This window comes from Dermacentor andersoni, chromosome 1 (genome assembly GCF_023375885.2).
Source record: "Dermacentor andersoni chromosome 1, qqDerAnde1_hic_scaffold, whole genome shotgun sequence".
NCBI classification, from domain to species: Eukaryota; Metazoa; Arthropoda; class Arachnida; order Ixodida; family Ixodidae; genus Dermacentor; species Dermacentor andersoni.
Genome location: NC_092814.1, coordinates 243,212,442 through 243,240,128, shown reverse-complemented (window position 1 = coordinate 243,240,128; position 27,687 = coordinate 243,212,442). Strand labels below are relative to the sequence as shown.

General features: G+C 44.9%; 1 protein-coding gene across 4 annotated transcripts in view; it reads left to right on the top strand.

Annotated features, from left to right (window-relative positions):
* Herc4 (HECT and RLD domain containing E3 ubiquitin ligase 4) overlaps positions 1-27,687 on the top strand; it is a 281,533-nt gene that overhangs the window by 205,383 nt on the left and 48,463 nt on the right. For all 4 annotated transcript variants that reach the window (XM_055063579.2, XM_050196063.3, XM_055063577.2 and 1 more), the window contains 4 exons: positions 3,637-3,684; positions 3,770-3,836; positions 14,429-14,511; positions 27,575-27,683. In XM_055063579.2, the coding sequence (XP_054919554.1) occupies positions 3,637-3,684; positions 3,770-3,836; positions 14,429-14,511; positions 27,575-27,683 (307 nt within the window). The remainder of the gene's footprint in view (positions 1-3,636; positions 3,685-3,769; positions 3,837-14,428; positions 14,512-27,574; positions 27,684-27,687) is intronic.

Here is a 27,687-nt window from a genome sequence, read left to right as displayed (position 1 = left end):
TTGTTGGCGTTGTGGGACTGAGTGAAAGGCTGCTTATATTTGCAGATGTCCTGGTTTATTATGATGTCATGTCACCATTGTTGCAGTGTTACATGATGCATCACCATATGGTATGGTGCAGTTCCGGCTCACATGTTGAAATTGGTAGTGGAGAAGCCTGTGGGAGGGAGGGGGGGGGGGGGGGGCATTTGCGTAGCAGTGCCTGACAGAAGCCAAGGAGATCTACAGCCAGTTGGAGAGGAAGGTTCTGGCTGAGGTGTTTGGTGGGCTCAATTCTCTAGTTTCAGCAATATGTGTGGGGTCAGCATGTGAAGACATTCATGGATCACAAGCATCTGTTGGACCTTGTCAGGCACTAGTGTCGGGTTTCTGCACTGAGTTCACCATGTGTAATGCATTGAGCACTGACACTAAGTGCAGCTAGAGCTACTATTTGACATACAGGAATGGGACGAACTTGATCGATTGAGGAGACTGCCACTGCACATTGTTCCTCCTGAAGAGCCAGTGTACGAATTTTGATGTCCCCGAACATGCCTTCCAAGGAATGTTGTCAGCAGGTATACTGGAGGCTGCTGTAGGCCGTGATCCGTTGCTAGGTCCATTGTGGATGGTGCTGGGTTCGGTAGCTATGCACCGCCAAGAGCTTAACTCTTTCGTTACCACGCCTATTCAAATTGATCACTGGTGACTGATGCTTTGGACCATCGATTCCAACATGTTAGAGCCGCTTCTTATCGACTTAATGCCATCGAGTTGTTAGTACCGGCACTGAACTGTCAGAATCAGTTTAAATTTTCGCACTCCAGCGATGTTGTAATTTTTGACGGTCCTATTTGCGTACTAATGTGGATATGTTCTAGCGAAAAGAGGCATGGCTGTCACTTTCTGCCACGCTCGAGAAAAAAGCATGCCACTCACGATTACGCTGCACTAGCATCAAAATTTTGTAATCAAATGACTCCCAGCAAGTCAAGAATTAAATTATATTGCTGGCTTTTCTCTCCAACAGTGCTGAGCGATGATAATTAACCGAAAATGATGCCAGCTGTTCACTAGTGAGCTTTAGTTTGGAGTACGAGTCGTTTTATTCCGCCAAAGTGTATTTCTGAATGTCCGCGACATGTCCAACATGTGGACCTGGCCTTTTCAACCAGTTTCCAAGAGTCTGTTTTGCTTCTCTCGTAAAATCCAGGCAAGGGGCGCTGCCGGTGTCACTGCGCAGTTAAATGAAATTTGCTCCAATGGTGTCGTCCCATGTGGCTTCGTCGCGAGGAAAGCGTCGTGCTCGAAACTGTGCTGCACTCGCACTTCAATTTAGGGTTGAGGACTCGAGTTATGATTCCGAAGATGACAGCAAAGCAGATTCAAGCTCTGACGGCGACAATGTTTTGAGTGAGCGTGAGGGGACATCTGCAGCTGTTCACCGGCGAGTTTCCTTTACAGCCTTGAGTGGTCTCCTTCCTTGCATGCTCTTATCTGCTGATCTTTTTGCATGACCTGAGAACTCCACTGATCATCTTCAGGGTGCATACTTCGCTTGGTTATGTTGTGCTGCCATTGGCAGCAAAGAAACTTCCATTCACGCCAAGAAGGCCACCCGTAGCACATCTCTGCTGGGCACAACAGATTAGCGCAAGGCAGTTTACAACGCCACGGGATTTTTTCATACTCTTCTTCTCTGCAGAGGTGATAAAGATAATCTGCAAAAATGCAAACAGGTATACTTGGATGCATAATCTTGTAGTTGCCTAGCTACGCTGACAGCGATCGGTCCTAGAGGTGCATGACTCTAGATGAACTGATGAAGTACGTTCCTTGGGCTTCTCATCAGGCCATCCTCAGAAGATGTGAAAAGGCGGAACTGCAAAATGTGTTACGAGGACCGCAAAGTTGAACAAAAACCAGATGTTCTGTGGGAAAAGCCCATAGTGCACCTATGCTTCACAAAATCCAGGAACTGTTTCGCCACATGGCGTGAGGGATGAACTGGTCTTAGTTTCTTTTTTGTATCTAAAGAATGGCGGTGTACTGAGCATTTATTTTTTTCAGACAATATTCCTTGGTTATTTTCTTTCAAATGTATATTCTGAATTTCCTTTGATAATAATGTTTTTGTAGGTATCATGTTTTTTTATTGTTTTTATCAACTGGCAGCAAAAATGCCGCATTTTAGAATTTTTTTTTTACTTAATAAATTTTTTGTTTGCCAATGTATGTTTTTTGGGAAGAGCATATCATTATGCACGATATGCTATGCTGCAATGTGTGCTGGAATATTATTTGTAGAGGTAAATAATTTTTTTCTGAGACCTATAAAAAATGACCATTTTCTCGCAGTAACAATAGAGTTAAGGGCAGCCCTTTATTAGCCTGTGTCTGCCGCAGCATAACCTGACTAATGGTAGCACTGGTGCTCATGGCCTCCAATGTTCAACCAACAGAGCCTCACCCACGCAATCCTGCAGTACCAGGGCTGGGCGTCTAATCGGGTGGAACTAATCCCAGCACCCCTCCTACGCCACGACCTTTGTTACTTCAGAAGTCCTCGAGGGTGTGTTTGCCAGTGCAGTGGCATTTGCCATAGCCAAGGAACTTTGGGGTGAGGGATTGTTTCAATGATAGACAGCAGACTGCTACAGCACTCCGGGGCACATGACTGCACTCCTATATTAGGCTTTTAATGTGTCAGAATTTGAACAGTCATGCAAACAAAAACCCATCTGTTGGCTTCTGTTCCGCAAAAGAGGGGAGATGAGTGAAGAGGAAACTGACAGAGGTGGAAGAGGAGGGGCACCTGATGGAGGCGGGATACTCCTTGCACTGGAATGCATCCTTGCACTGGAATGCATCCTTGCACAGTTGGTGTTCAGCCGTCAGCAGATACGTTTTGCTCCTGGGAAAGTCTGGACATGTGTTGCACACTCCGGTGGTAACATGAGTGGTTGTGTTTGTGTTCTGTGTGCTGTATAGTTAAAGGTATTGATAAATGGGGCAAAAACTGATGCTAACGCATTACTGTCACACGAATCGTTCATCGCCCTAATTTTTGGTGTGGCACCCACAGTTGCACTTGGCCTGCGATGCAGGCTTGTCATTGTACTTATAAACATTGTTCTAACTCGTAACAACTTAAAATTATGCCATCAAGGTTTTCTGCTGTTACAGGTTTGGAATTGACAAGATGCTATCTTTTTTTGTGGCCCTTTTCCTTCCTAAATGCTTGCTTAGGGTACATTCAACATCCCTGGTTGAATGGCTTGACACATCTTTTGAAGCACATGCTATGGCATGATGATAACTTTAGAAAATTCTCTAGTTGTGGAGCATAAGTGCTTTCACATTTTGCAGTATCGAAAGGTTCTCTGAATATTCTAATATTCTAATCATCAGTGTTTTTTCATTTTTATGGAAATGCTCTTGCACCTCTAATGCCTGCATGGTTAGTCTCTGCAGCTGCTTCAGGGATGAAATTTGGCAGCTATTGCAGCTTCACAATACAAACCATTAATAAGAGATAATTACTGTGTGTAGTGTTCAGAACATGCATAGGTGTGGGGGAATGAAAGTAATTTCAGAGTATTTGAATAAAAATATTTCTTATGTTTGTATTGACAAGCTCTTACACTTGCACAGGAAACCAACACTGAAGGATTTGCAAGACCTCTCCCCTACATTAGCCAAGTAAGTAGGCGGTATTTTTATCGCTTAATAGATACAGCAAAGCTCGATAAAGCATTGATCACATTCTGTTTCATATGGGATGCAGGGGTCTGCAAAACCTGTTGGACTATGATGGAGACGACCTGGAAAACGCATTTTTTCTAACGTTTGAGGTAATTACCTTTATTAAATTGTGACACTAGTATGTGTCATTCTACTTAACACTGGGGCACAGTTTCTTTGTTGTTCACTTTGTTGCTGCTGTGCAATCAGGTTCAATTTCCACCACCTCTGAAGGGCGGTGGGGGGTGTCAACACTGATGGGAACAGGATATGCTATAGCACCTACGTTATTGAGATTTAACAGTACATTAAATGTATATACATATAAGGTGGGTCAAAGTAATCCACAGCTCGTTGTACAGTATCTGTCATGGCTCATGCTTTTCTATAGATGCTAAATCCTATCGGCTATTACTATTGTTAGCATGGATTTTTTTTAATATGATGAGAATGCCTTCCAAACTGTATCATAGTTCTATATTCTAATGTCATGATGGCCTAAAAAAATTGTCCGTGTTATAAATATGATCCAACAAAGCTATTAAAGTGCATGTACAAGATGTGCATGTTAATATCATGTCTCAAAAGCATTTTACGATAGGATCTCAGTTATACCCTTCATGCACTATGTGTACAATTGTAGATGCCAAAATAACACCCCAAAGGTACTCGTGAAACTAATGATTAAAATATTGCATACTTCTTGGGACACTTCTTATAGGACCCATCCTACAAAATTGATTAATACGTAGAAAGTATGCTACATGGAAAAGTAGAAATAGACATCAGGGTTTTTGATTGTGGCACCAGTATGTAGTCTTGTAATGGATTCTTGTCTTTCACTATCTTCTTGGGCGCCATTCACGGGTTGAGCATTGGCATCCTTCGGCGTAACCGCACAAATGCAATTTTGCCACTGCTCATGCGTTTGTTGTCTACTACCACAGCTGGCTGATCAGCGTTTTCAGCGTAACCGTGTGAACGTGCTCATGCTACTGCTTGCATGTTCGTGGTCATCATCTTCTTCCACAGCTGGTCGTCATCTTCCACAGCTGGCTCTGATGCTGCTGATCATGCCAGTGTTCCTATATAGCCCCTCCCTCTACGAAGGTGCTGATGGCACTGGCCCACTGCCAGTCGGTGCAATGATTTCAGTCTAAAATTCTTTGCCTCAACATATTGTGAAATTAAAACATGTATCAAGCTGCGCTCAAATTTTGCATTAGGTAGTATCATAATCGTTGGACACTTTTTTTTAGAATGATTCACATCAGGCAAACTTTGCAATTGACTGGGCATTTTCCAAACGCACTGCTTGTAAAACGGCCGTTTATACTTCCATATCTAAAGAACTTATAAGAGTGAATGCATCGAGTTCACATTTGTGGACACAATGAAACTCCCTGAAATTTTCATACTGATATTTTTTCTGCTGCTACATTGTTTTTAGCAATGCTGAAAATGCAAGAAATGATTTAAAACCATGTTTTCAACTGTCAGGATTAATTGGCACCTGAAGTAATTATATGAATCTTCTGATATTGAATAAAATATTTTTGCAATGCTAAATTTATATCAGAAATGCCTGAAATAATTATCTTGAGGCACCCAAAATTGCACTTATTCAAATTTATTCACAGCTGAAAAGTTTCCGCACGTTTGCTGACTAAATTTTCCGATATGGTACAAGCCATTAACATTTCTGAATAGTAGGGCAGTTTAAGAATCTATTGCCTTTCACAACGCCATCAACATGGGATGCACCATAAGACTTTTGTTGTATCCTGAGCTTCAGCCTATTAATATGTATTTGAAATTTCATTATGAGACAGCCATTTTGCATTCAACCACTTGATAGGCTAATGTATGTCATATGTCACCAACTCTCAGTGGCAGTTTAGGTTTCACAGTGAGAATTTTCTTTGGCACTTTTGCCTACATACGAGCTTTTTTCATTGCACACTTAAACTTCTTCAAAGTCGGTCCACAGAGACCACCATTTGGACCTGCATGCCCACGCAGCTCATCTCTAGCTTAATCATTGTTGCTGCACTGTATAAAGCATGGAATGCTGAGAACTAACGTGCTTGCTTTAAAAAAAACTTCTGCTGGTTTGCCAAGCTTGAATGTAATGTACAGGAACCACAGAACAAATTGCTGCACATATGATTAGTAAAGCTTGAATTTGAATTCTCGCGTACTTCATTATTAAGGCATAAGGAGAATTACTTGTGCTTAATAAATGAAATAAAGAAACGATAAATTAATGGAAACGAAAGTGGATTAAAAAACAACTTACCGCAGGTGGGTAGCGATACCATAACCTTCGCATCCGGCAACATTGATGCCTTCAGGTAGCATGTGTGGGTTTAGTGACCAGTTGCCTTCACCCAAAAAGATCACGTTCTGGTTACGCCTGCAGTAGAAAGGACGTTCCACGTCCGTCACCAAGGTCTGTGAGTGGTGGCGCAGGCTAACACTCCCAAGGTTCTACTAGGAAACATAAATACCGAAGAAAGTGGATGGGGAAACGGCATCGCAGTAGCTCAATTGGTAGAGCATCGCAGGCGAAATGCGAAGGTTGTGGGATCGTTCCCCACCTGCGGCAAGTTGTTTTCTCATCCACTTTCATTTCCATTAATTTATCGATTCTTTATTTCATTTATTAAGCACAAGTAAATTCCCCTATGTTGTCCTTGGTGTCAGTGTTTGTTGGCTTCTTATGATACGACTAATAAAAATTGTGCCCCTCGGTTAACTCGCTTTCTTGTTTATTATTAGGGCAGGCCACTCTCAACTTCCTTCATAGATGCACCATTTCAACCATACTGTATGTGTGTTTTCTTTCTTTCTTTTTTTTTTTGAGCTCTGCTACCTTGGATGGCAAATTAGTAGCTGAAAGATGAGACTGCGAGGGAGTTGTTGGAAGTGTTCTAGATTAAAAAGAAAGGGTGTGATTGTGTCGGCAATACATCTATCGTATTGTACCTGTTCTGCAGAAATGGGCTTTCTTTAAAATATGTTATCAGGACTATGTTGTTTTGCGTCATACCTTGGCTCTCTGCTCATGCGCAGAAGTTGTCTCTTTTTCTGTGTTTCTGAGGCTCTCATTAAACAGTTGGTAGTTGGGCGCTTCACTCCTCTTTTTTTCTGTCCATTTTCACGAAATGTATTTCACGCAACAATCAAGTACAGTTAAACCTTAACATGACAAACTTCAGCATAACGACATTCTCGATGTAACGAAGTATTCAATTTTTCATAAGCTCTTGTTCATAGAACATTATGTATTTAGAATCTGAATATAACGAAGTGCATGTATGCGATTTCAATATAATGAAATTTCACTGCGCTGCAAAGGAATGCCGAGACAATAAATAGGAACTTCCGCGTATGCAGGTGGTCAAATGATAGAATTACAAGCGGCTGCTTGCAAATGGGCACCTCTCAAATTGTGCGCCGCGTGACAAGAGTGACCGCCAAAGTGGAGCCCAGTATGGGTGACGCTATCAGCCGTGGGGGTGGAGTGCACATGAAAGCGTGGCCGGCTTCACTTAATTTGTACTGCCAATATGAAGATATTGTCGACGTACGTGGCATGAAACTGTATCATTCCTTGCCGACTGCCAAATTTATAAAAATTTGTTTTTTCATTCCAATTTGCTTTTCTCGATTGGCCGATAATTCGGGAAATTCTGCGGCCCCCTTTCTGTTTAAGAAAAATCTATTGGCGACTGTACTTATTTGCATAAAAGGTCAAATTTCAATACAATGAAATTTCGATATAACAAAGCAAATTTTTGATTTTACTGACTGTTATATTGAGGTTTATCTCGTCATGCTGAATCAACTAAGATCTTCTTATTGTTAGCTTTCACTTTTGGAAAGTAGGGGCTTGTAAAGCCAGTGAAACCAAGTATATTGGAAACAACATGAATGATGGCAGCTTTGTCATAGCCACAATGTTTGCAACATCGCGCATGTGTGTCATGCCCAACTCTCTGAGTGAGGCGGCACATTGTATCAAATTTTGGTGTACTGTGGGGGGCCTCATACCTGCTCTTGTGACAAAGGAATGACAACACAGCAGTGTGAACAATCAAAATGGCATTTATTGCGCTTTTTAAAACCAATCTAGCTAGCCAAATTACTATCAGTAGAACAGGCCGATGGGTGCAGATGAATTGAGGAAGTCTGACTTGCTAGGACAGGATATCAAGCGCATATGTTCGCCTCCATGGTGGACACCAACACCTAATTGTTCGCATGTACACTCATGGGAATGGGGACACATTCGAATGATTGTGTTTGTCCATCCTGGTGCCCCACTCTGAAGCCTCTTGCATGACAGCCTTGCTTTTATGAATCAGCATGCGCCGCTCACACGTGTTTATTTTGTTAGATTCACTGGCCACGCCTCTTGTGAATCGGCAGTGGCTGCAATGGCGTCACAAGATAAAGGCTATAAAAGCTACACTAACCTTTAATAAAGCGTTTGTTCTTTGCCAACCGCTTCTCGAGTTTCTTCAGTGGCGACGAGGCTGCCCACCACCGAGCCGTGTCTGCTCCATGGCGGCCCACGCCGGACCGCCGGGTTTCAACGAAACAGAAGACAGTTGGGACGCCTACCAGGTGTGTCTGCAGTCCTACTTTGAAGCTTACGAAATCGTTGACTCGAAGAAACGACGAGCCCTGCTAACAGCAGCCTTAAGCATGGCAACAGTCGGCATAATAATGGTACGGTGTGCGCCGGCAAAGATTCAAGACCTCACCTACGAGAAGCTGCTTGAACTGCTGGCAGAACACTTTGCGCCACAGGTAAACGAAATAGTGGAGCCCCACAAGTTCTTCACGAGATGCCAGTGTTCCGACGAGGCAACAAAGGACTTCATTGTGGAAATTTGGAAGAAGGCCTGCTGTTGCAACTTTGGCAAGGCACGGGACAGGATGCTACGAGACAGACTTGTTTGTGGTCTACGTGATGCCGGCATTCGTCGGAAGCTTTTGGCAAGACCTTCACTGATGCTGAAAGAAGCCGAAGATATAGCTTTAGCAGCCGAGATGGCAGCCCTCAACGTTGATCATATGGAGAAGAGACAGGATTATGGCAATGCCCATGCCATGAGGAGCAAGCTGCAAGGTCAACTGTATTACCACAAGACTCATCCGAGTGTTTCTCGTCCAAACGAAGACGTCGTTTGCCCGTGCTGCGGTAGCACTAAACACAAGGCAGCAAAGTGCAAGTTTCGCCGGGCAGAGTGTTTTCGCTGCTGACGTAAAGGGCACCTAGCTAAAATGTGTGTATGGAAACAAGGGGGGGCCCTTTGTGAGGAGCATTCTTCAGAGAGTGACGGCAACGAACTTTGTCTTCTGGGTTTGTACACTACGTCGGTAAACTGGGTCAAGCCCGTGGTTCGCACCCTCTGCTGGAGTGGAATTCCACTGACAATGCAAGTGGACGCCGGATCGCCTGTCTCCATCATTACGTGGAAAACATGCTGCAAACATTGGCATGCCTGGCCTGCACTCCGCGAAACGTCCTTGCAGTTGTCCTGCTTTCTTGGCAAGGTTCCCGTGAGGGGTCAGCTGAAGCTTCCATTCTCGTACGCGGGAAAGACCCTAGATGCAACTCTAACCGTACTGCAATGCGATGGCCCGAACTTGTGCCGGCGCGATGTCATCAGCGCATTTGAGCGTAGCGGAAGGCCCGTCCTCATAATTCTCGGCGAGGAAACCTCCGGTGAGCAAAATGTCCCTGACAATACTTTGGTTAGTGCTCTCTTAGTTCAGCGATTTGTTTACACCAGGTCTAGGACTAATTGATGGACCCGCAGTCCATTAGCGGTTGCGGGAAAATGCGATGCCGCGGTTCTGCAAAGCACGTTCTGTGCCATGTGCAATGTGGGAGCAAGTGTCAAATGAAATAGACAGACTTGTTAAGCATGGCATTCTCTCGCCTGTCGAAAGTGCAGACTGGTCCACGCCTCTGGTTCCCATTATCAAAAAAGGTTCCATTCGGTTGTGTGGCGATTTTAAGGTGGCCGCAAATGCTGCATGTGTCACGGAGCAGTACCCATTGCCAAAAATACGGGATATCTTTGCAAACCTAAACGGTGCTGAAGTATTCAGCACTATCGACTTGAAAGATGCTTAGTCATTTGCCGCTTGACGAGGAAACAAAGAAGATTTTGGTCGTAAACACTCCGAAAGGCCTGTTTTGCTTTAATAGGCTTCCTTTTGGTGTAGCCTCTGTTCCTGCGATTTTTCAGAGACGTATGGACGGCATCCTGCAAGGCATTCCGGGCGTATAATGGACATATAATGGAGTATATTTGGACAATGTGGTAGTCGCGGAGAAATGCGGCAACTGTGAGACGCTGTGTGAAGTTTTCAGACGTTTCCGGCAACACGGTGTCAAGCTGAATCCGCAAAAATGCAAGTTCCGTCAAGCAGAAGTTGAATTCTTGGCATCGTATGAATACGATCGGATTGTTACCTAAGACGGACAACATTGCTGCAATAATGAAAATGCCGAAACCAACTGGTGTTACGGAACTACGGCCGTTTTTGGGCTTTGTGACCTACTACCACTAATTTCTGGGAAACTTGACTACTGTTCTAGAGCCGCTGCATGAGCTGCTAAGAAAGAACACACGCTGGCAGTGGGGAGTGAGACAAGATAACGCATTCCGAGCAACAAAGCAGCTGCTAGAGGAAGCTAAGTTCTTGGCACACTACGATCCAAGTAAGCCGCTTATCTTGGAAAACGATGCGTCGTCATGTGGCATTGGCGCAGTGCTATATCATAGAGTAAATGGGCAAGATCGACCAATTGGGTTCCGGTCGCGAACGCTTTCAGCCGCTGAGTGCAATTACGCGCAAATTGAAAGAGAGGCATTGGCTGTTGTCTTCGGGGTTACAAAGTTCCGGGAATATCTGCTCGGAAATCATTTCACGCTTGTTACAGATCACAAACCTCTTCTGAGCCTTTTCAGCCCCGACAAGCCCGTTCCCGCCATGGCCGCTGCCCGGATTCAGCGTTGGTCCCTCTTGCTAAGCAACTACAACTACAAAATTCAGTTCAAGCGAGGAAAAACGTTGATTCCTGCAGACACCCTCAGCCGTTTACCGGTGCGGCAGGAGCATAACACTAAGGCTGCAGAAGATGACGCTCGTGGGTATGTTCTTCTGACCGATCACCTCAACACCTGTCCTCTGTCGGCGAGTGACTTGGCTAAGATGACTGTTGACGACAGCAACCTCGCGCAAGTTCGCGATTACATTCAGAATGGCTGGCCACGGTACTTGCAACCTGCTCATGAGCCGTTACGCGCGTACATGCACAGGAAAAATGAACTGACGTACAGCCATGGAATTGTGTACTGGGGCCATTGAGCGGTTATTCCAACAAGTGCACGGCAGTCAATGCTGTGTATGCTGCATGATGCACATCAAGGGATAACGGCTATGAAGAACCTGGCACGTTCTGTTTTCTGGTACCCAGGGCTCGATCGGGACATTGAGAAGCTGGTCAACACATGTCCAACACGCATAGAATGGGGCAGCATGCCTCCTGCCCGACAACCCATGCCTTGGCCGGACACAGAGGAGCCATGGTCTAGGGTCCATGTCGATTTTGCGGGTCCTGTGGAAGGTAACATGTTGTTGATTGTGGTTGATTCCCATATGAAATGGATCGAGGTTACCGCCATGAAGACCGCCAGTTCAGCAAAGACAATTGAAGCACTGCAGACTATGTTCAGCCGGTTCGGTTTTCCGAGGACCCTTAGGGCTGACAACGGGCTGCAGTTTACTAGCGGAGAGTTCGGGGCATTTATGAAGCGCAATGGCATCGCTCATTTGCGGACAGCTCCCTACAAACCGCATGCCTGGCAGAAAGAGCAGTACGGACTGTCAAACAAGGTTTAAACAAAAACACGTGTGGCAGTTTGCAAGCTTGGCTGGACCACATTCTTTCGCATTATCGGCGCACTCCCTTGCCAAATAGGCAAACCCCAGCTTCCATGCTTCTCGTATATCAGCCACGTTCTTTATTGCACAACGTCGTGTCACGACCTTTCCCTTCTGTAGGTGCGTGCAACAGTGGCCAATCACTGTGCAAAGACGTCTGGTTCAAGAACTAGGGAGTGGGTGACAAATGGAAACCAGGCTTGGTAGAGTCCACCGAAGGCTCGCAAATGGCAGCGGTAAAGACTGCAGATGGGGAGCAACATTGCCGCCACCTCGACCAGCTAAAGAGCAGGAGGACCAGCGTGAGAGGAGAAGCGGTGGAACCCGAGGCCCCCATGCAAGTACCAACGGCTAAAGGCAGCCAGAACGCAGCGGCAGACTCGCAGTCTCAAGGACACGACAGCAGTCACAGTCAGGCTCAAGTAGGCATCGACATTCAAACGCCGTCAGATGGGCGGGCCGAAGCCGAGGGTGCTACCAGCAAGACGCAAGTGACTGACCGCGCTGAAGTGACACTGTGCAGGTCGAAACGGGAGCACCGGCCCCCCCGACCGCTTCAGTCCTTAAGGGGGAAGAATTGTTATGAATCAGCATGCGCCACTGACACATGTTTATTTTGTTAGATTCACCAGCCATGCCTCTTGTGAATGGGCAGTGGCTGCGGTGACGTCACAAGATAAAGGCTATAAAAGCTACACTAACCTTTAATAAAGCATTTGTTCTTTGCCAACCACTTCTCGCTGCGCAGTGAAACCGAATTACAGATGTGAGTGCCACGTGGAGAAAACAACATAAGGGGGTGCAAGAGAGTTGAGCGTCCCCAGAACGTCCAAACAGCACAATCTTGAAAACTGTAAAATTGTACTTAAATGCTATCTCAAATATTCTCAGGTGCCATGGCATTGTCAGAATGGTTATGGTGCATTGCTGTTCATTGCTTTTGTTTCCTGTCATCACTGCTAGCAACAACTTTCAGTGCTTACCATTATGCTGCTTGTAAACCTGGCTCAAAGTATTGTGCATGTATCCATCATACTGGTGCAACAGTAAGGAAGCTTCATGGGGCTGAAGATTACAGACAGTGGTTGTGGCGCAGGTGATGTTTGGGGACCTGGAGAAGTACACAGAGGGCAAGATGGTGCAAGTGGAATGCCAACTTGCACTCTACTTGCTGGAACTTGGCTCCTAGCCTTAACAAAAACCCAAATGGGTTGTTGCCTTGTCATGATGTTACATCCAGTGGTTGTGACTTGTATATCATATCATTTAGAATGGTATGGAAGAGCATTTAGAGCACGAAAAATATTAAACAATTGTACACAGCGCACTAGGCCAAAAAATTTTGGCAATTCACATCTATCATATAGCAAATCTGCAAGGTGTGGTTGTCTTGTGGATTTACTGCATTCAGTACATTAGTCATTAAGCTTTCTGGTTGACTAAAGTACTCTGTATTCTTGAGATTTATTAATTTCTTGGTGTGCTGCTTCGTTTAAAAATTGGCTGCATATATCTCTATCTCTCTCTCTCTTTCTGCATGCATCGTCATACATGTGTTTCGGAAAGGTTTTTTCTTTTTAATTGCCTCTAGGATGTTGTGCAATTTGGCCTCTTCGAGTGGATCATACTTTAAGAGGGGGACATTACTTTTATGACAAATCGCAATGTTGAAATAGGTAATCAAGAAATTACACTAAACTTTTTAAGTATGCACTTTAAAGTACATGTTACTATTACAGAATTAAAGTCTGGCAGTAGCGAGGTAATATTTGCTTAGCAGAAATCATAAGTTGCATTGGTTTTGAAATGAAATACTCTGGTGTACCAGTTAGTGTTACAAAAGCCTTAGCTTGTTGTTGGAAAAGCTAACACCAGTGCATATATTTTAGCTAGTTTTGGGGATGCATCTTTGGACAGTGGTGCTACTTTCAGAGGTTTTGTAAAATATATAGGACTTTATTATTGCTTGGCGTCATTTATTCAATTATATTGTGCACCCTAAGGTGACTAATTAAAAATTTTGAATTTTATACAGAATTTTACAATGCATGGTTGTAATGAGTGTTAAAGTACTGAATATGCTAACTTTTCTTGAATTTTAACTGGTCATGTTCTTTCTTGCAAATTTGTAGGTGTTCAAGAATTTGGGTTGCATTGAAATTAAAGTGTTGGGCATTGTGCAAAGTTTATTCATTTCTTTTCAGGGCCCGTATCCGTTAACAATCCATATAATTTTTCAATTCTTCTTGCTCACTTTCATTGGCTCGTATGCTCGCATTATTGTTGGGGTTCACCATGTGGCATGATAGCTGTTAACAAAAGAAATAACGGAAAATTAAATGCCTTGTTATGACATACGGTGCCAGATCAACCTAAAGTTCCTGTGCCATTAATTGGAGTTGAGGCTATACAATCAGTTTGGTATGATGTCTGATGTGGTAGACTATTGTAGAATAGAAAACATCACTTTGTACATGTTCTTTGTCTATATTTGCCTTACTATTAAAGTCACATATTGTTATATTATTAGCAAAGTCACATATTACAAGTCAGCGTACAGGGTACAGTTTGTAATTTTGCAGTGCACATAATGTTCCTAGATTCAGTTCTCTTCCTTCTAAGTGCCTTGTGAGCTTGATTTGCTGTTTACTTATCTGCTTGTCTTTTCCTCCTTGCTTCTCAGATTTTTTTCTTGATGTTGCAGTTCTGACTACCTTTTTTTTTCCTATAGGTATCAGTAGAGCACTATGGTCACACACTTAGTCATGAGCTCAAGAAAGGTGGCAGCCATATTAAGGTCACGAGAGAAAATAGGTGAGTAAGCACCTTGGTACACGCCACACAGGATACAGCCCGACCTCTTGGCACTTGGTGGGCTGCTCGGTGTCAGAAATCGGGTTGCACTATAAATTTCTACTTATAAAAGCTATGTTTAATAGGAACGATGGCCAAATATATACTATCACCATTGCATAATGAATGATATTGACATGTGTACTTGTTTAAATATCTTTCTCGGGTGACCGGTTTTTCACCGGCTAACAAAGGTTAAACATTATCGCTCAGCACAAGATGTGCCTGCATGTATTGGAAGTTTCTCGAAGGTTATTGATGGTACTGTCCGTTGTCTGTTGTCACTGAACTTTGTGTAATCTGATTGTATGCGCAACGCGAATTGTGCAGTACTTTCTGGAAGACACACAGGCGCCACTGATTATTCTGGAACCTGCGATAACTCATGTATAAAAGCCGATGCGCTTGCCCCACAGATCAGATTTCGATGATGCCAACTGTGTTTGCCGCTGTCATTGTGCTTTGAGTGTAACTTGCCTTTGTGGGCACAGGTTCGTCCATTAAAAAGTTAGTTTTGTCATTCACAGTTTTGCAACTATTTTCTTCATTGTCATTACAATGTGGCATCTGGTGGAGGTGCTTTTGCATTCATTTACCGGACTCCCCTGTCAACCCTACACACCGAAGACAACACCAGCGTGCCCTGGACCATTAAGCAAGCTGCAGGCTACAAAACCTGTCCCCGGAGCATGGACTTCTACCTGAGATGACCAGAAAGATTGTGGCCAAGTCAACAACCACACTGGCAGCCCCAGCATCGCCCATTGTGCTGCAACAGCCCAGGGAGCCACCGACCTTCCACGGATGACCATTTGAAGACCCAGAAAACTGGCTGGAAACGTATGAAAGGGTCGCTACCTTTAACAATTGGAACAGCGACGACAAGGTGCACCACATCTTCTCATTGAAAGATGGCGTGAGGTCGTGGTTCGAGAATTGAGAAACCACCTTAACATTGTGGGACCTATTTTTCTGCGACTCCCTACAAACCTTCACGAGCATCGTGCACAAAGAGCGAGTACATGCTTGGCTGGAAAGCCAAGGGCAACTGCTCAATGAGACCATCGCCATCTTGATAGAAGAGATGACTCGTCTTTTCCGACAGGCCGACCCGGAAATGACTGAGGCGAAAAAAGTCCGCTTCCTGATGCAGGGCATAAAGCAAGAACTTTTCACAGGACTGATCTGCAACCTCCCAAAGACCGTAGCAGAGTTTTTGACAGAAGCAAAGAAGACGCTAGAAATGCGCACCCACCAATACAACCTCCAAGTGCTTTCACCAAAGAGCGAAATTCAGGCACTAGGCTCCAAGAAGCTTCGAGAGACCATTAGAACTGTCGTATGTGAAGAACTGTGCAAGATGTTCTCTTGGACGCAGCCTCAAGTAGCATCCATTGCTTACATCGTCCAAGAGGAAATTCAGTAGTCACTTGGAGTACCCGAATCACCGTGGCCTCGGCTGAAAGCGATGACCTATGCCGCCGTAGTCCTCTGTCATCACCGCCGTCGTCATGCCCGACAGCCTCTACGAGTTCAAGGTCATGCCATTGAACTGTGCTCAAGGTCATGCCATTGAACAGCTGCAACACTTTAGCACGTGATGGACACAGTGTTAGCAGGGTTGAAGTGGCAGACCTGTCTCGCCTACTTGGATGACATCCTCGTCTTCGCTGAGAATTTTGACGATCACCTTAGGCTTCTTGGAAGGTGCATGTTAAAGAACCCCAGGTGGTAGAAATTTCCAGATTCCCCCACTACGGCATGCCTCATAATCAGATCGTGGTTTTGGCACGTAAAACCCCATAACTTAAACATTTAGGTGGCTTGGAACAGTGCTGGAGGCCATCAAGTCATCAAGGTTCACTCTGAAGCTGGAACAGTGCTGCTTCGCTTACAATGAGCTTCTGTTCCTTGGGCCACATCATCAGCAAATCTGGAGTCTACCCTGATCCGCAGAAGACATCTGCCATTGCTAAATTTCCACAGCCCACAGACAAGAAAGGAGTGCGCAGATTTCTTGGCTTGTGTGCCTATTACAGGCACTTTGTCAAGAACTTCTTGCGCATTGCCCAGCCACTGACCTTTCTCACGAAATCAGATATGAGTTTAAGTGGGAAACACCTCAAATCGAAGCATTCGAAGAGCTTAAATGATGCCTGCTGTCACCACCAGTACTCGCCCATTTCGGTGAAGATGCCGACACCGAAATCCACACTGATGCAAGTAGCCTAGGCCTTGGCACTGTCCTTGTCCAGGGGAATGACGGATTTCAAAGGGCCATTGCTTATGCTAGTCAGTCGCTGTCAAAAGCGGAAGCCAATGATTCTACGACGGAAAAAGAATGCCTTCTCATCATTTTGGCTACCATGAAATTCTGTCCTCACCTTTAAGGCAGGCCCTTCAAAGTCATAAGCGACCACCATGCCTTGTGTTGGCTGTCAAATATAACCCATTCAGGGTCGATTTCTTTCGCCATATGCGACCGCCCAGGGTCGATTTTTTTTATTTCAGATTCCAATTCTTCTGAGGTCCTACTTCGAAGAAATTTACCGTAATTTTTCTAGGGTGACCGTAAAGTGAGAAAAAAATATTTTGCGTTGGTATATATGTACTCTTTATTCATGAATAACAACAATAAAAAAACGAAATAAACTTATAAGGATTAAAAATTGGATGCATTGTTATAGTTCAAGGCTTAGAATATGCGCACACGAGAATATTTCGCAAGTCTCAAATGAGGTGTGGCCAGCACTGCTGAAGACATGCCATGCGCCAGAGCCACAGCACATGACTCGCCACTTAAAGTCAAGGATTCACAAGTAATTGCTATGCTCAAGTCGCTCACGAATGTCATGTGTCTACTGCTGACAAACATGGACACTCCGGCTGCTCGTAGCGCATTGCAAGTGCTGGATGCACTGACTCCAGTACTTGAAAGCATCGCATAGCACCATGGCCCACCCCTCGTTCCCCTTCCACAAGGAAGTCAAGAAGGCATCTCTATTGCAGTGGAATGCCCGTGGTCTCAAATTGAGAATTTCAGATTTTAGACACTTTGTCTTCGAAAACCGTTTTCCCATCCTCGCAATTTGTGCACTGAACGTGCAGAATGTTATACGCATTTCTGGTTATGAAGCATTCATGTCCTCTGCCTGTAGTGATGTGAGCAAGGTCATTGAATATATTAGATGTGATCTGACATAGGTTTTGCACCCAGTCCCGCCTCACGACGACAACCTGTACGTTTGTTTAATTGTAAAAACGAAGAAGCTTACGTTCACATTCGGCGCTGTTTACATTGTTCCTTCAAGTGGCTTCGACTCTAAACGACTGCAAGACATGCTATCAGCGACACCCGGCCCTACGATTCTGACCGGAGATTTTAATGCTCACCATCCACTTTGAGGGAGTTTGAAGATGGGCTCCAGGGGAAGGAGACTAGCATCCTTCGCCACACAGCACGACCTTTACTGCCTCAACGATGGTAGTCCGACATACTTAGGGGTCCTTACCTACAGCAGCTGCCTAGACTTGAGCCTGCTTTCTCAGCGTCTTGAAAGAAACGTGCAATGGTTTCCAGACATCGAATCACATGGAAGCGACCATATTCCCACATAACTAAAGTTCAAGGGAGTATATAAATGCTCCTCCATGAGCCTCCGGCGAGTTGACTAGTCGGCGTTTCGGTCGCACATGGAGGAAGTATGTCAGCAAGGGAACCATTCAAGTCTGGAACACGAAATTCAAAAAGCCATGCAAGAAACTACGCGCGGTTTTCAGCCTTTCTCGAAATAGGAAGAATTTGAAGCCGAACTGCAGTGACTACGAGCAATTCTCTGGTGGGCTGAAAGAAGATACAGGAGAACTAAATCCATCCATGATCTCGGAGAGGCAAGGCGGATGCAAAATAAGATTCAATGCTGCATTGATACACTACAATCTCAAAGATCGAAACGTTTCTGTGAGTCGTTGGATCCACGTCAGTGATTATCTCAGATATGGAGAACCGTGCGTGGACTTCACGTATCACCGCAACAGCATGTTCCTTTCAAATCCCTCGCTTTGCACCAAGGTCACAGAGAAATTGACATTGCTGAAGAATTTTGCTCAAGACTTGTCAGCTTGCAGCTCCAACGTGCACTTACACCATGTGCCACTCCTGTGCCACGGGATTCCCGCATGGATGTAATGTTTTCGGTGGAGGAGCTTGAAGTGGCACTGGTGACTTGCAGGCGCTCCTCGTCACCTGGGCCGACGGCGTTACCTATGCGGTGCTTGCCAATCCTGGACAGAAAGCACGACTCCTGCTGCTAAACCATTACAACGAGTCTTGGTGCAACGGTTTGGTTCCACATGAACGGAAATGCAGCCGCTTGGTTCCACTTCTCAAACCTGGTAAATCACCGTTAGATTTGTCATCGTACTGCCCCATCGCCCTGGCCAGTTAGTTGCATAGGGAAAATTATGAAAAGAGTGATTTTGACGCGCCAGGAATGGTACCTGGAAAATTACGTGTACCCAGATGCTATGGCTGGCTTCCAGCGTGGGCGCTCATCCATAGATAATGTCATCGATTTGGTCACGTTTGTTCAACATCGAAAACGTCTGAAACGGCTCACTGTGGCATTATTCCTTGACATAAAAGACGCCTATGATAATATAGCACATTATGCCTTTATAGAGGCTCTGATTGAAGCCGGAATCAGTGGCCGCACTTTTCAGTGGCTGTGCAATTATTTGACCGACGGGCATTACTTCATGATGACCAAGGATGGTGTCACGACTCAACATCAAACATTCCGTGGAGTATTGCAAGGCGGAGTGTTGAGCCCGACGCTATTCAACCTAGTGCTCATTGGCTTAGTCAGATGCTTGCCCAACACAGTTCAAGTATCAATCTATGTCGACGACATCTGCATTTGGGCGTCTGCTGTAACACAACTGCGGGCACAAGCATGGCTACAAAAGGCAGCTACGTTAACATCACTGTACTTGCGAAAACAGAACTTATAGCTGTCTTCAGAAAAACGCTGCCTTGTTACATTCACTCCGAAGGCAGTGAAGCGTTACTCTGTAAGTGTCAATGGGCAAGCAGTTGCAAACGCATGGAAACACCGCTTTTTAGGGGTAGTCATTGACCATGACCTATCATGGAGCCCGCACATTTCATACCTAAAGAAGAGGTTAGTGACAATCATACATCTCCTCAAATTTCTCGGTGGAAAGTCATGGGGCACATCGGTGCGGTCAATGCTGCAGCTTTGTAGTGCCTTGTTCCTCGGTTTTACAAGATACAGCCTCCCTGTGTTTGGTAACACCTGCAAAACAAACCTGCACGTACTCCAGGGACTACAAGGTCAAGTCCTAAGGACGTGTCTTGGTCTTCCGAGGTGTGTGTCTACAGCAGTAACGATTGTCATGGCTCGAGATCACCCAATATCGACGTACTTGGCAACCGACGCTCTCAGGGCGCATATTCAGTACGTTGCTCGACTACCTTCTCACCATCTTGCCGCTCTACCTGTAGAAAGGCCACACGCAACTTTCAGTCTTATAATTGTTGCCAATTGTACCTCATTGCCATGGAAATACATGCCTGCAGCAAGACCATCCTCACCTTTATAGTGCCTGCACAGACCTGATATACGCTTCACCATCCCAGGAATCATGAAGAAAGCTAACATGCTGTTGTTTGCCCTGCAGCAGGCCACATTAGGACTTTTACATGAGGTGCACAGTGGCCGCGTACACGCTTAAATCGATGGCTTAGTCACACCTGCAAGTTCAGCTGCTGCTGTGGTGATACCAACAAGATCCGTCAAAATACAGCTGAAAACGTCACATGTATCATCAACGATAGCTGCTGAGCTGGTAGCCCTGCGTGCGGCTCTTCATTTCATTCAGGAGGAACCACCCCATGCATGGTCAATCTTCTGTGATTCCAAGGCAGCCCTAAAGGGTGTACTCTCAGCACTGCGCCATGGATCACATGAGCAGCTCGTTGCAGAGATCAGAAAAGTCCACCATCGCATAGTTGACGAAGGACACGATATAATATATCAGTGGTTGCCTAGTCACTGTGGCATACATGGCAGTGATCGAGCAGACGTAGCTGCCCGATCTGCCCATGACGGCATCAACTGCGTTGCCATTCCTCTTTCAAGAGCCGACTCAGCGAAAAAACTTTCCGCACTTGCACGTGACCTGACATTAGCTCAATGCTATTCATCCGAGTTAACAAGTGCACGCCTTCATACCCTGGACCCTAATCTACAGCTCCGTATTCTGCCCGAGCTTCCACGACGTAACTGCACTCCTCTAGTCAATCTATGGCTTGGAGTAGCATTTTCGAATGCGTACTCCTTTCTTACCGGAATGGTCAACAAGCCCACTCTGTGACTTCTGCGGGTGCAATGAAACAATCGCGCACCTTCTTTGTGAGTGCCCTCATTTCAACCCGCAAAGAGCTGTCCTCTCAGCCACCCTAGACAAACTGGACAAGTGCCCAATGACAGAAAACAACATCCTTGGAAACTGGCCTATGCGACCATCAGCGCGATCCGCTATGAAGGCGCTGCTGCAGTACTTAAGGACTCGGGACTTTCTGACAAATTGTGACTGTACACTGTGTGACGTAGGATTGTACGGTGACACTGTGTAACACTAGGAACATCTTTGCGGGCTGCGTGACAGTGCCCATAGAAACAGTTCATGTGGATCATGTGCACGTGTGTGTGTGTTCTTTTTTTTTTTTTTATCCTTTTCTGTCTCTCACCTATCACATCCCTTTGTCCCTCCCCCAGTACAGGGTAGCCAACCGGAGACAATGTCTAGTTAACTTCCCTGTCTTTCCTTTGCCCTCCTCCCTCTCCCTCTCCCCCCCCCCCTCTCTCTCTCCTTCTCTCTCTCTCTCTCCCAAGTCTCAAATGTTCCTGCTCTTACACTAATATTTACGTCCATAGCCTAATCGAACTGCATAAGTGAGCGCACCCAAAAAAACTGTGTGGTTGTGTGCCTGTCAAAAAAGCAAAAGGTGTGACAGACTTCCGCTAATCTTCATCTTATTGCCAACCAGAGGCAATTGGATATCGCGAGTCTCTCAAAAAGAAAAGAAAAGGAAATGCATGCACAGCGGCATCCTTCCTGTGCTCACCCCCTGTGAGCACTAAACTAGTGAGAAACAGGCGACCGTCCTTTGAGCAATCAGTAATGACATAGCCATCAGTTTTGCGAGCGCAAGAAGCCAAAACCACTCGCAGAACAAAACCCAAACCGCCCCCCGCCCGCCCGCATGCCAATGCGCGAGCGGTAGTATGTAGACGCGCCGGAGCAAACTAGCTCTAAAACAAACCGTGCAACAGAAACCGAGAGAGGGAGGCGCGAGAAAGAAATTCCCTGTATTTCCACACAGTGGCAGTACATGCTAGGAAAGATAAAATTAGGAAATTGGCGTGCTTTTTAAGCGTACAGACGGCGTCATAAATATACAGCATCGACCACTTTGGACTTGTTCACGGCGCCGTATATTTACGTGATTGACCCTTAAAGGGTTAAAGGACCCTTCAAGACGCCTTGCACGTTGGAGCCTCACACTCCAGGAATTTGCCACCTTCTCATTGTGCCTGTAGCATTGCAGCCAGAAATCCTGCATGCCCTGCATGATGATCAGACTGCCGGGCACCTTGGATTTTTCCATACGCTCGCAAGGATACAAGAGAATTACTACTGGCCACACCTTACCACTGATGTCACCCATTACGTCAGGACATACCGAGACTCAGCGACGCAAGACATTCCTAACAAGGCCAGCAGGACTGCTACAGCCAGTCGGGAGGGACTTATTGGGGCCATTTCTGACGTCAACATCCGAAAATAAGTGGATCGTCATGGCTACCGACTACCTTACCCACTATGTCAGAACAAAAGCCCTGCCTTAAGGCAGTGTGGCTGATGCGGCAAAATTCATAATCAAGAATATATTGCTACAACATATTGCCCCGTAAGTGTTCATCACCGACCGAGGAACGGCTTTTACAACGGAGCTCACGCAAGCGATTTTGCAACACTGCCACGGGAGGACAACTGCTTACCACCAGCAGACGAATGGTCTTACGAAGAGGCTAAACAAGACCCTTGCCGACATGTTGGCAACGTGCGTCGACGTTGAACACAAGACACGGGATGCTGTCCTTCTGTATGTAACATTCGCTTATAACACGGCTGTGCAAGAAACAATGCAGATCACGCCATTCAAGCTGCTTTACGGAAGAAACCCGACGACGACTCTCGACGCCATGCTGCCGCACGTCACTGACAAAGAGAATCTCGACGTCGCCGCCTATCTCCACTGTGTCGAAGAAGCCTGACAGCTTGCCCGCCTATTTATCAAGAATCAGCAGAAGACCGATAGCCAGCACTACAATCTCCAACGACGATACGTGGAGTACCAGCCTGGTGACCGTGTTTTGGCTTGGACCCCAATACGTCGATGAGGTCTTGGAAACTTCTGCGATGCTACTTCAGACCCTACAAGATCATCCGACGAATTGGCGTACTGGACTATGAGGTAGTGCCAGATGGCATTATGCTGTCACAACGGTGCTGCTCACGACCTGAAATAGTCTATGTTATGCAGAATAAACCATTCTACCAGTACTGACAAACTTTGGGGCTCTGTTTCTTTGTTCCTTTTTCTTTGCTAAGTGTGTTTTTATTTTTTCGCTCTCCTGTTATGTTTCTAGCATCGGGATGATGCTTTTTAAAAGGGGGCCATTGACACGTGTATGTGCTTGTTTGTTTCTCGGGTGACCGCTTTTTCATCGGCTAACAAAGGTTAAACGTTATTGCTCAGCGCAGGATGCACCTGCATGTATCAGAAGTTTCTCAAATGTTATCGATGGTTCTATCCATTGTCTATTGTCACCGAACCTTGTGTAATCTGATTGTATGCACAACATCAATTGTGTAGTGCTTTCTGGAAGACGCACGGGCACCAGAGACTATTCTGGAGCCTTCGATGACTCATACATAAAAGCCAACGTGCTTGCCCCGCATCAGATTTCGCTGATCGCTGACTGTGTTTGCTGCTATTGTTGTGCTTTGACTGTAACTTGCTTTAGTGGTCACAGGTTCGCTTTATAAAAAGTTAGTTCCGTCACTCACAGTTTTGTGACTGTTTTCTTCATGATCACTACAACGTGACAATATATTTCACTGCTGCACTTTCCCAACAAGGGCTTCCCGTGTGTTGCCATAGTGCATGCTGGAATATTGTGAGCTCATGTTGGCACCCACTTGACAAACCACAATGAGTAGCTGTGCTTGCTTGTTTACATGTTTACAACAGCCGAAAGTTCACTCTGTTTTTAAAATTAAATTATGGTGTTTTACATGCCAAAACCACAATCTGATCATGAGGCACGCCATAGTGGGGAACTCCGGAAATTTGGACTACCTGGGGTTCTTTAATGTGCACCTAAAGCCAAGTACACAGGTGTCTTCGCATTTCACCCCCATCGAAATTCAGTCGCTATGGCTGAGGTTGCACTGTGTTGTGATTGTGCAGTACATATAAACAATGAAAAGCTGTATAGCATAAACTATATGTTGTACAATTTCCAGTAGATAAAATTTCTTAATTCTAATTTCAGGCATGAAAAGATGTTTCCTTAGGCAGTCAAGGGTTTGTTTACTTGGTACATGGCAGACAGCAACTTCTTGTCTGCCTCCTGTGAACAAAAAACACTTGGAGGCTCCAATTCATCATTTTAACCTGAGGACTTTATTACTGGCTCCAATTTCGATCACTTGTTCCCTCTGGTTGGTAGAAATGCGGATGTACTTCTGGTACTCTAGCCAGGTTCGAGATTAAAGCATTCAAAAGACTCTGTTTATTTTGCTTGCATGCCTGAGCAGAGAATTTACTGTAGATCCCAATAATCTATGTCCATATGGGTGCTATGTCCATGGCTCCTGTCTGAGAATACCAAGAAAATAGTGCCTTATATTTTTGCTAGAACAAGAGTCCCCCCCTCCCCCCCCCCCTCCCCAGAAGCTTTTGAGCTGTGAACATCTTGCAACGACGAATTGGAGGGGGCTGGGGGCAGGGGTACACACGCAAATAAGCTTTCTATATTTTCTGTACCATTTTGAATGGTATATTCAACATTTTTGCATCGTGGACACATTATCAAAAGAAATGTGAGCCTGTGACCCAGCCTACCAGGATCGCCAAATGCTACCAGCTGTGCTATTCTGCACATTGTCAAATCAATCATATTGTTGAATTCACCATCTTGTCAGTGCTGATCACAACGCCAGAGTTACTCTTTCTTGCTTGCTTCTTCTGCTTTTAATGTTGCATGGGGAAATACAACGTTGTCGCTGTTTGAAGCTCCAATCTCTCCTCTTTGTGATGGTACCAAGATCACAGTATTGTGTCAACGAAAAGCCGCACTAGGATGGCTAGTTGCATGATCTACGGTGTGACGGCATCTCTGGAAGCCCGATTTTCTGTCCAATTTTAGCCATCAGCACACTTGAAAAGTTCCACTTTCTCAACTTTGACTTCCGACTTCATTCTAATATTTCCCCACATGATAAAGGAAAACCTGGATATTACGAAAAAAATTTTAAAAGAAATTGGAAGCTTTGATCAAACTGACCACTCTAATTGCTGAGTCACCCTTCAAGAGGGTTGGCAGTAAAGCTTGGGAGTAGGCGGAATTTCGCCTGCCGCCCATTGTGGGGAGAACTTTGGCTAGAAACCAATAAAAGAACGACCTCATAATTTCTACATTGAGCGTATTTGAATAAAGGGAAAATCAGACTTCCACCCGTTCGTAGCAATTGCGTATTTGCGCAATGTAATGCAAGTATTTGTTTTTTTTTCTTTTTTTGTGTGTGTAAAATTTAGCTTGAGGAAGCTTATTGTGTTATACAGTCGAACCTCGTTATAATGAAGTCACAACCAACATTAAAATACAGTAAACCCTTGTTAACTCAAACTCTGATATCTCGAAACATTGGTGAAGTCTAAATTTTTTTCTGGCTGTGGTATCAACCCAATTGAATTGAAAAATTTTGTTGTGTTCTTCACCTCTTATCTCAAAAAGCTTTATACCGGGCTCTAGTTTCGACTTTGAACATACCAAGAAAAAAATTCACTGACGATTATGATACTCCCTAATGGGAAATTCGGGCACAGCTCTATATGTGTTTTTGTTTTGCAATATATTGAGGCAAAGAATTTGAGAGACATGTAGCAGAATCGGCAATCATTGAAAATCTGATCTTGGTTCAAGTGCGTCAGCTTTTATGCATGACTCATCAAAGGTTCCAGTGTAATCGCTGGTGCCACTTGGCTTCCAGAAAGTACTACACAATTCGCGTTGTGCAATCAGATTGCAGAACAATTGCAAACCATGACAACTGAAACAAATGCGAACGAGACCAAACTAAGCAAACCAAACAAGTGCAAGCGAGAGCTGATGCGAGCAGACGATCATACAAAACTAGCGGTCTGGCTGAGGCTTGATACGAGTATGCATCGAGCGGTCGGGTGGGTCTGCATAAAACCAGTTTCCCATGTGCACGTCACTGAAGGGGCCGCTCTCATTGGTGTCTGCCGTTCACCAGTCGCGTCTTTCATCTGCCACTCCACGTTCGCTTTTTCATCTTTGTGCTTTTGTACTCCTTCATTCGGTTATGCCGCTGATGCCGCCGCTCGCCGCAGGAACGGGCCATTAATAGCTGCGCTCTAAAAGGCAATGGGGCAGTGTCAGCCATGTTGCTTGCACTCACTTTTCTACCAGTGACAGCTTGCCAGCTGAGCCAGATGCTGCACTGGGTAGTGCTCCCTGATAGTCCCCCCCCCCCCCCCTCCTTTCTATCTATCACCACTCATGCACACTTGCTCAGCTGCTCGCTGTCACTTTGTTCTGTGTGGCCTCGCGCAGCAGTGGTGAGCTGGGAGGTGAAGTCTTTCAGTATGGTCACAGTATTAATTGTGACCTTGAGCAGGATGATATGGGCTTTTGAGCTGGTGTGATCAGCCCACATGCTGCACCCAAAAGAAGCCAGCATGTGAGTGAGCAACCCCACAGCAGTTCAGCGAAATCGTGGCTTGATAAGGATGCTTGATAAGGCTTAAGTGCTGTGTCATTCATAAGTGTTTGCTAAAGGCATGACAATTGCACTCTAACACAGTTCAGTTTCAGATTTCAAAGTGAAATTGTTCAGAATTCATTCAGATGCAGAAAGTAGCAGCGTCAGCTTTTTGGATGTCTGAAACTGGTTATGCCTAGATGACTGGCTTCAAATATTGCATTTGGATCAATCGTCTTGACTGCCAAACATTCTATCTTGGTGCAGTGCGAGTAATGCTGTTGCCCGTAGGTGCCACTGTATCTGGTGCCAATAGATGTGAAAGAGACCGAGAGTATTATACTAGTGGCTTTTTAGAAAGGTTACATGTGGCCTATGTGCAACCAGCAGGCTTCTATTTTCATGATTTCACTTATCTTGAAACTCTGCTTATCTAGAAGTTTTTTTTCAAGCTTTTACAGCTTCGAGTTAATGGGGGTTCACTGTGTACGTTCGTTATATTCAGTATTTGTTATAAGCATATATTCATTACATGCTGATATCAACAAGCAAAATTTTATATTTACTTCATTATATTTGATAATTTATTATATCAATGCTCGTTTTATCAAGGTTCAACTGTATTGAGAAGAATCATTTAAATAACACTGGGCCTTATGCAGAATGTTAATACTGGTAGTAAACAGAATGAAACTTGTTTCATAAGATTCTCTGTGAATTATTAGAGACAAACTATGCTGGATGTCCTAAGTCTTGCCAAGAATTTAAACAAATTTAATGCAAACAGTGATAGTTGTATGTTATGGTGGTAGTTCATGTTAGCCATGACTATTTCTTTTTTTTCATTTTGTGGGAAATAGTAGGAGTATAGCATTGTGCTTTGCAAGTCTCTTATTGGCAATTTTACATTGTACTGCAGGCAGGAGTATGTGGATCTCTACGTGGACTTTGTCCTCAACACATCAGTCAAACACTGCTTTGAGGCATTTTCTCAAGGCTTCTACAAAGTCTGTAGCAGCAAAGTCCTGGTAA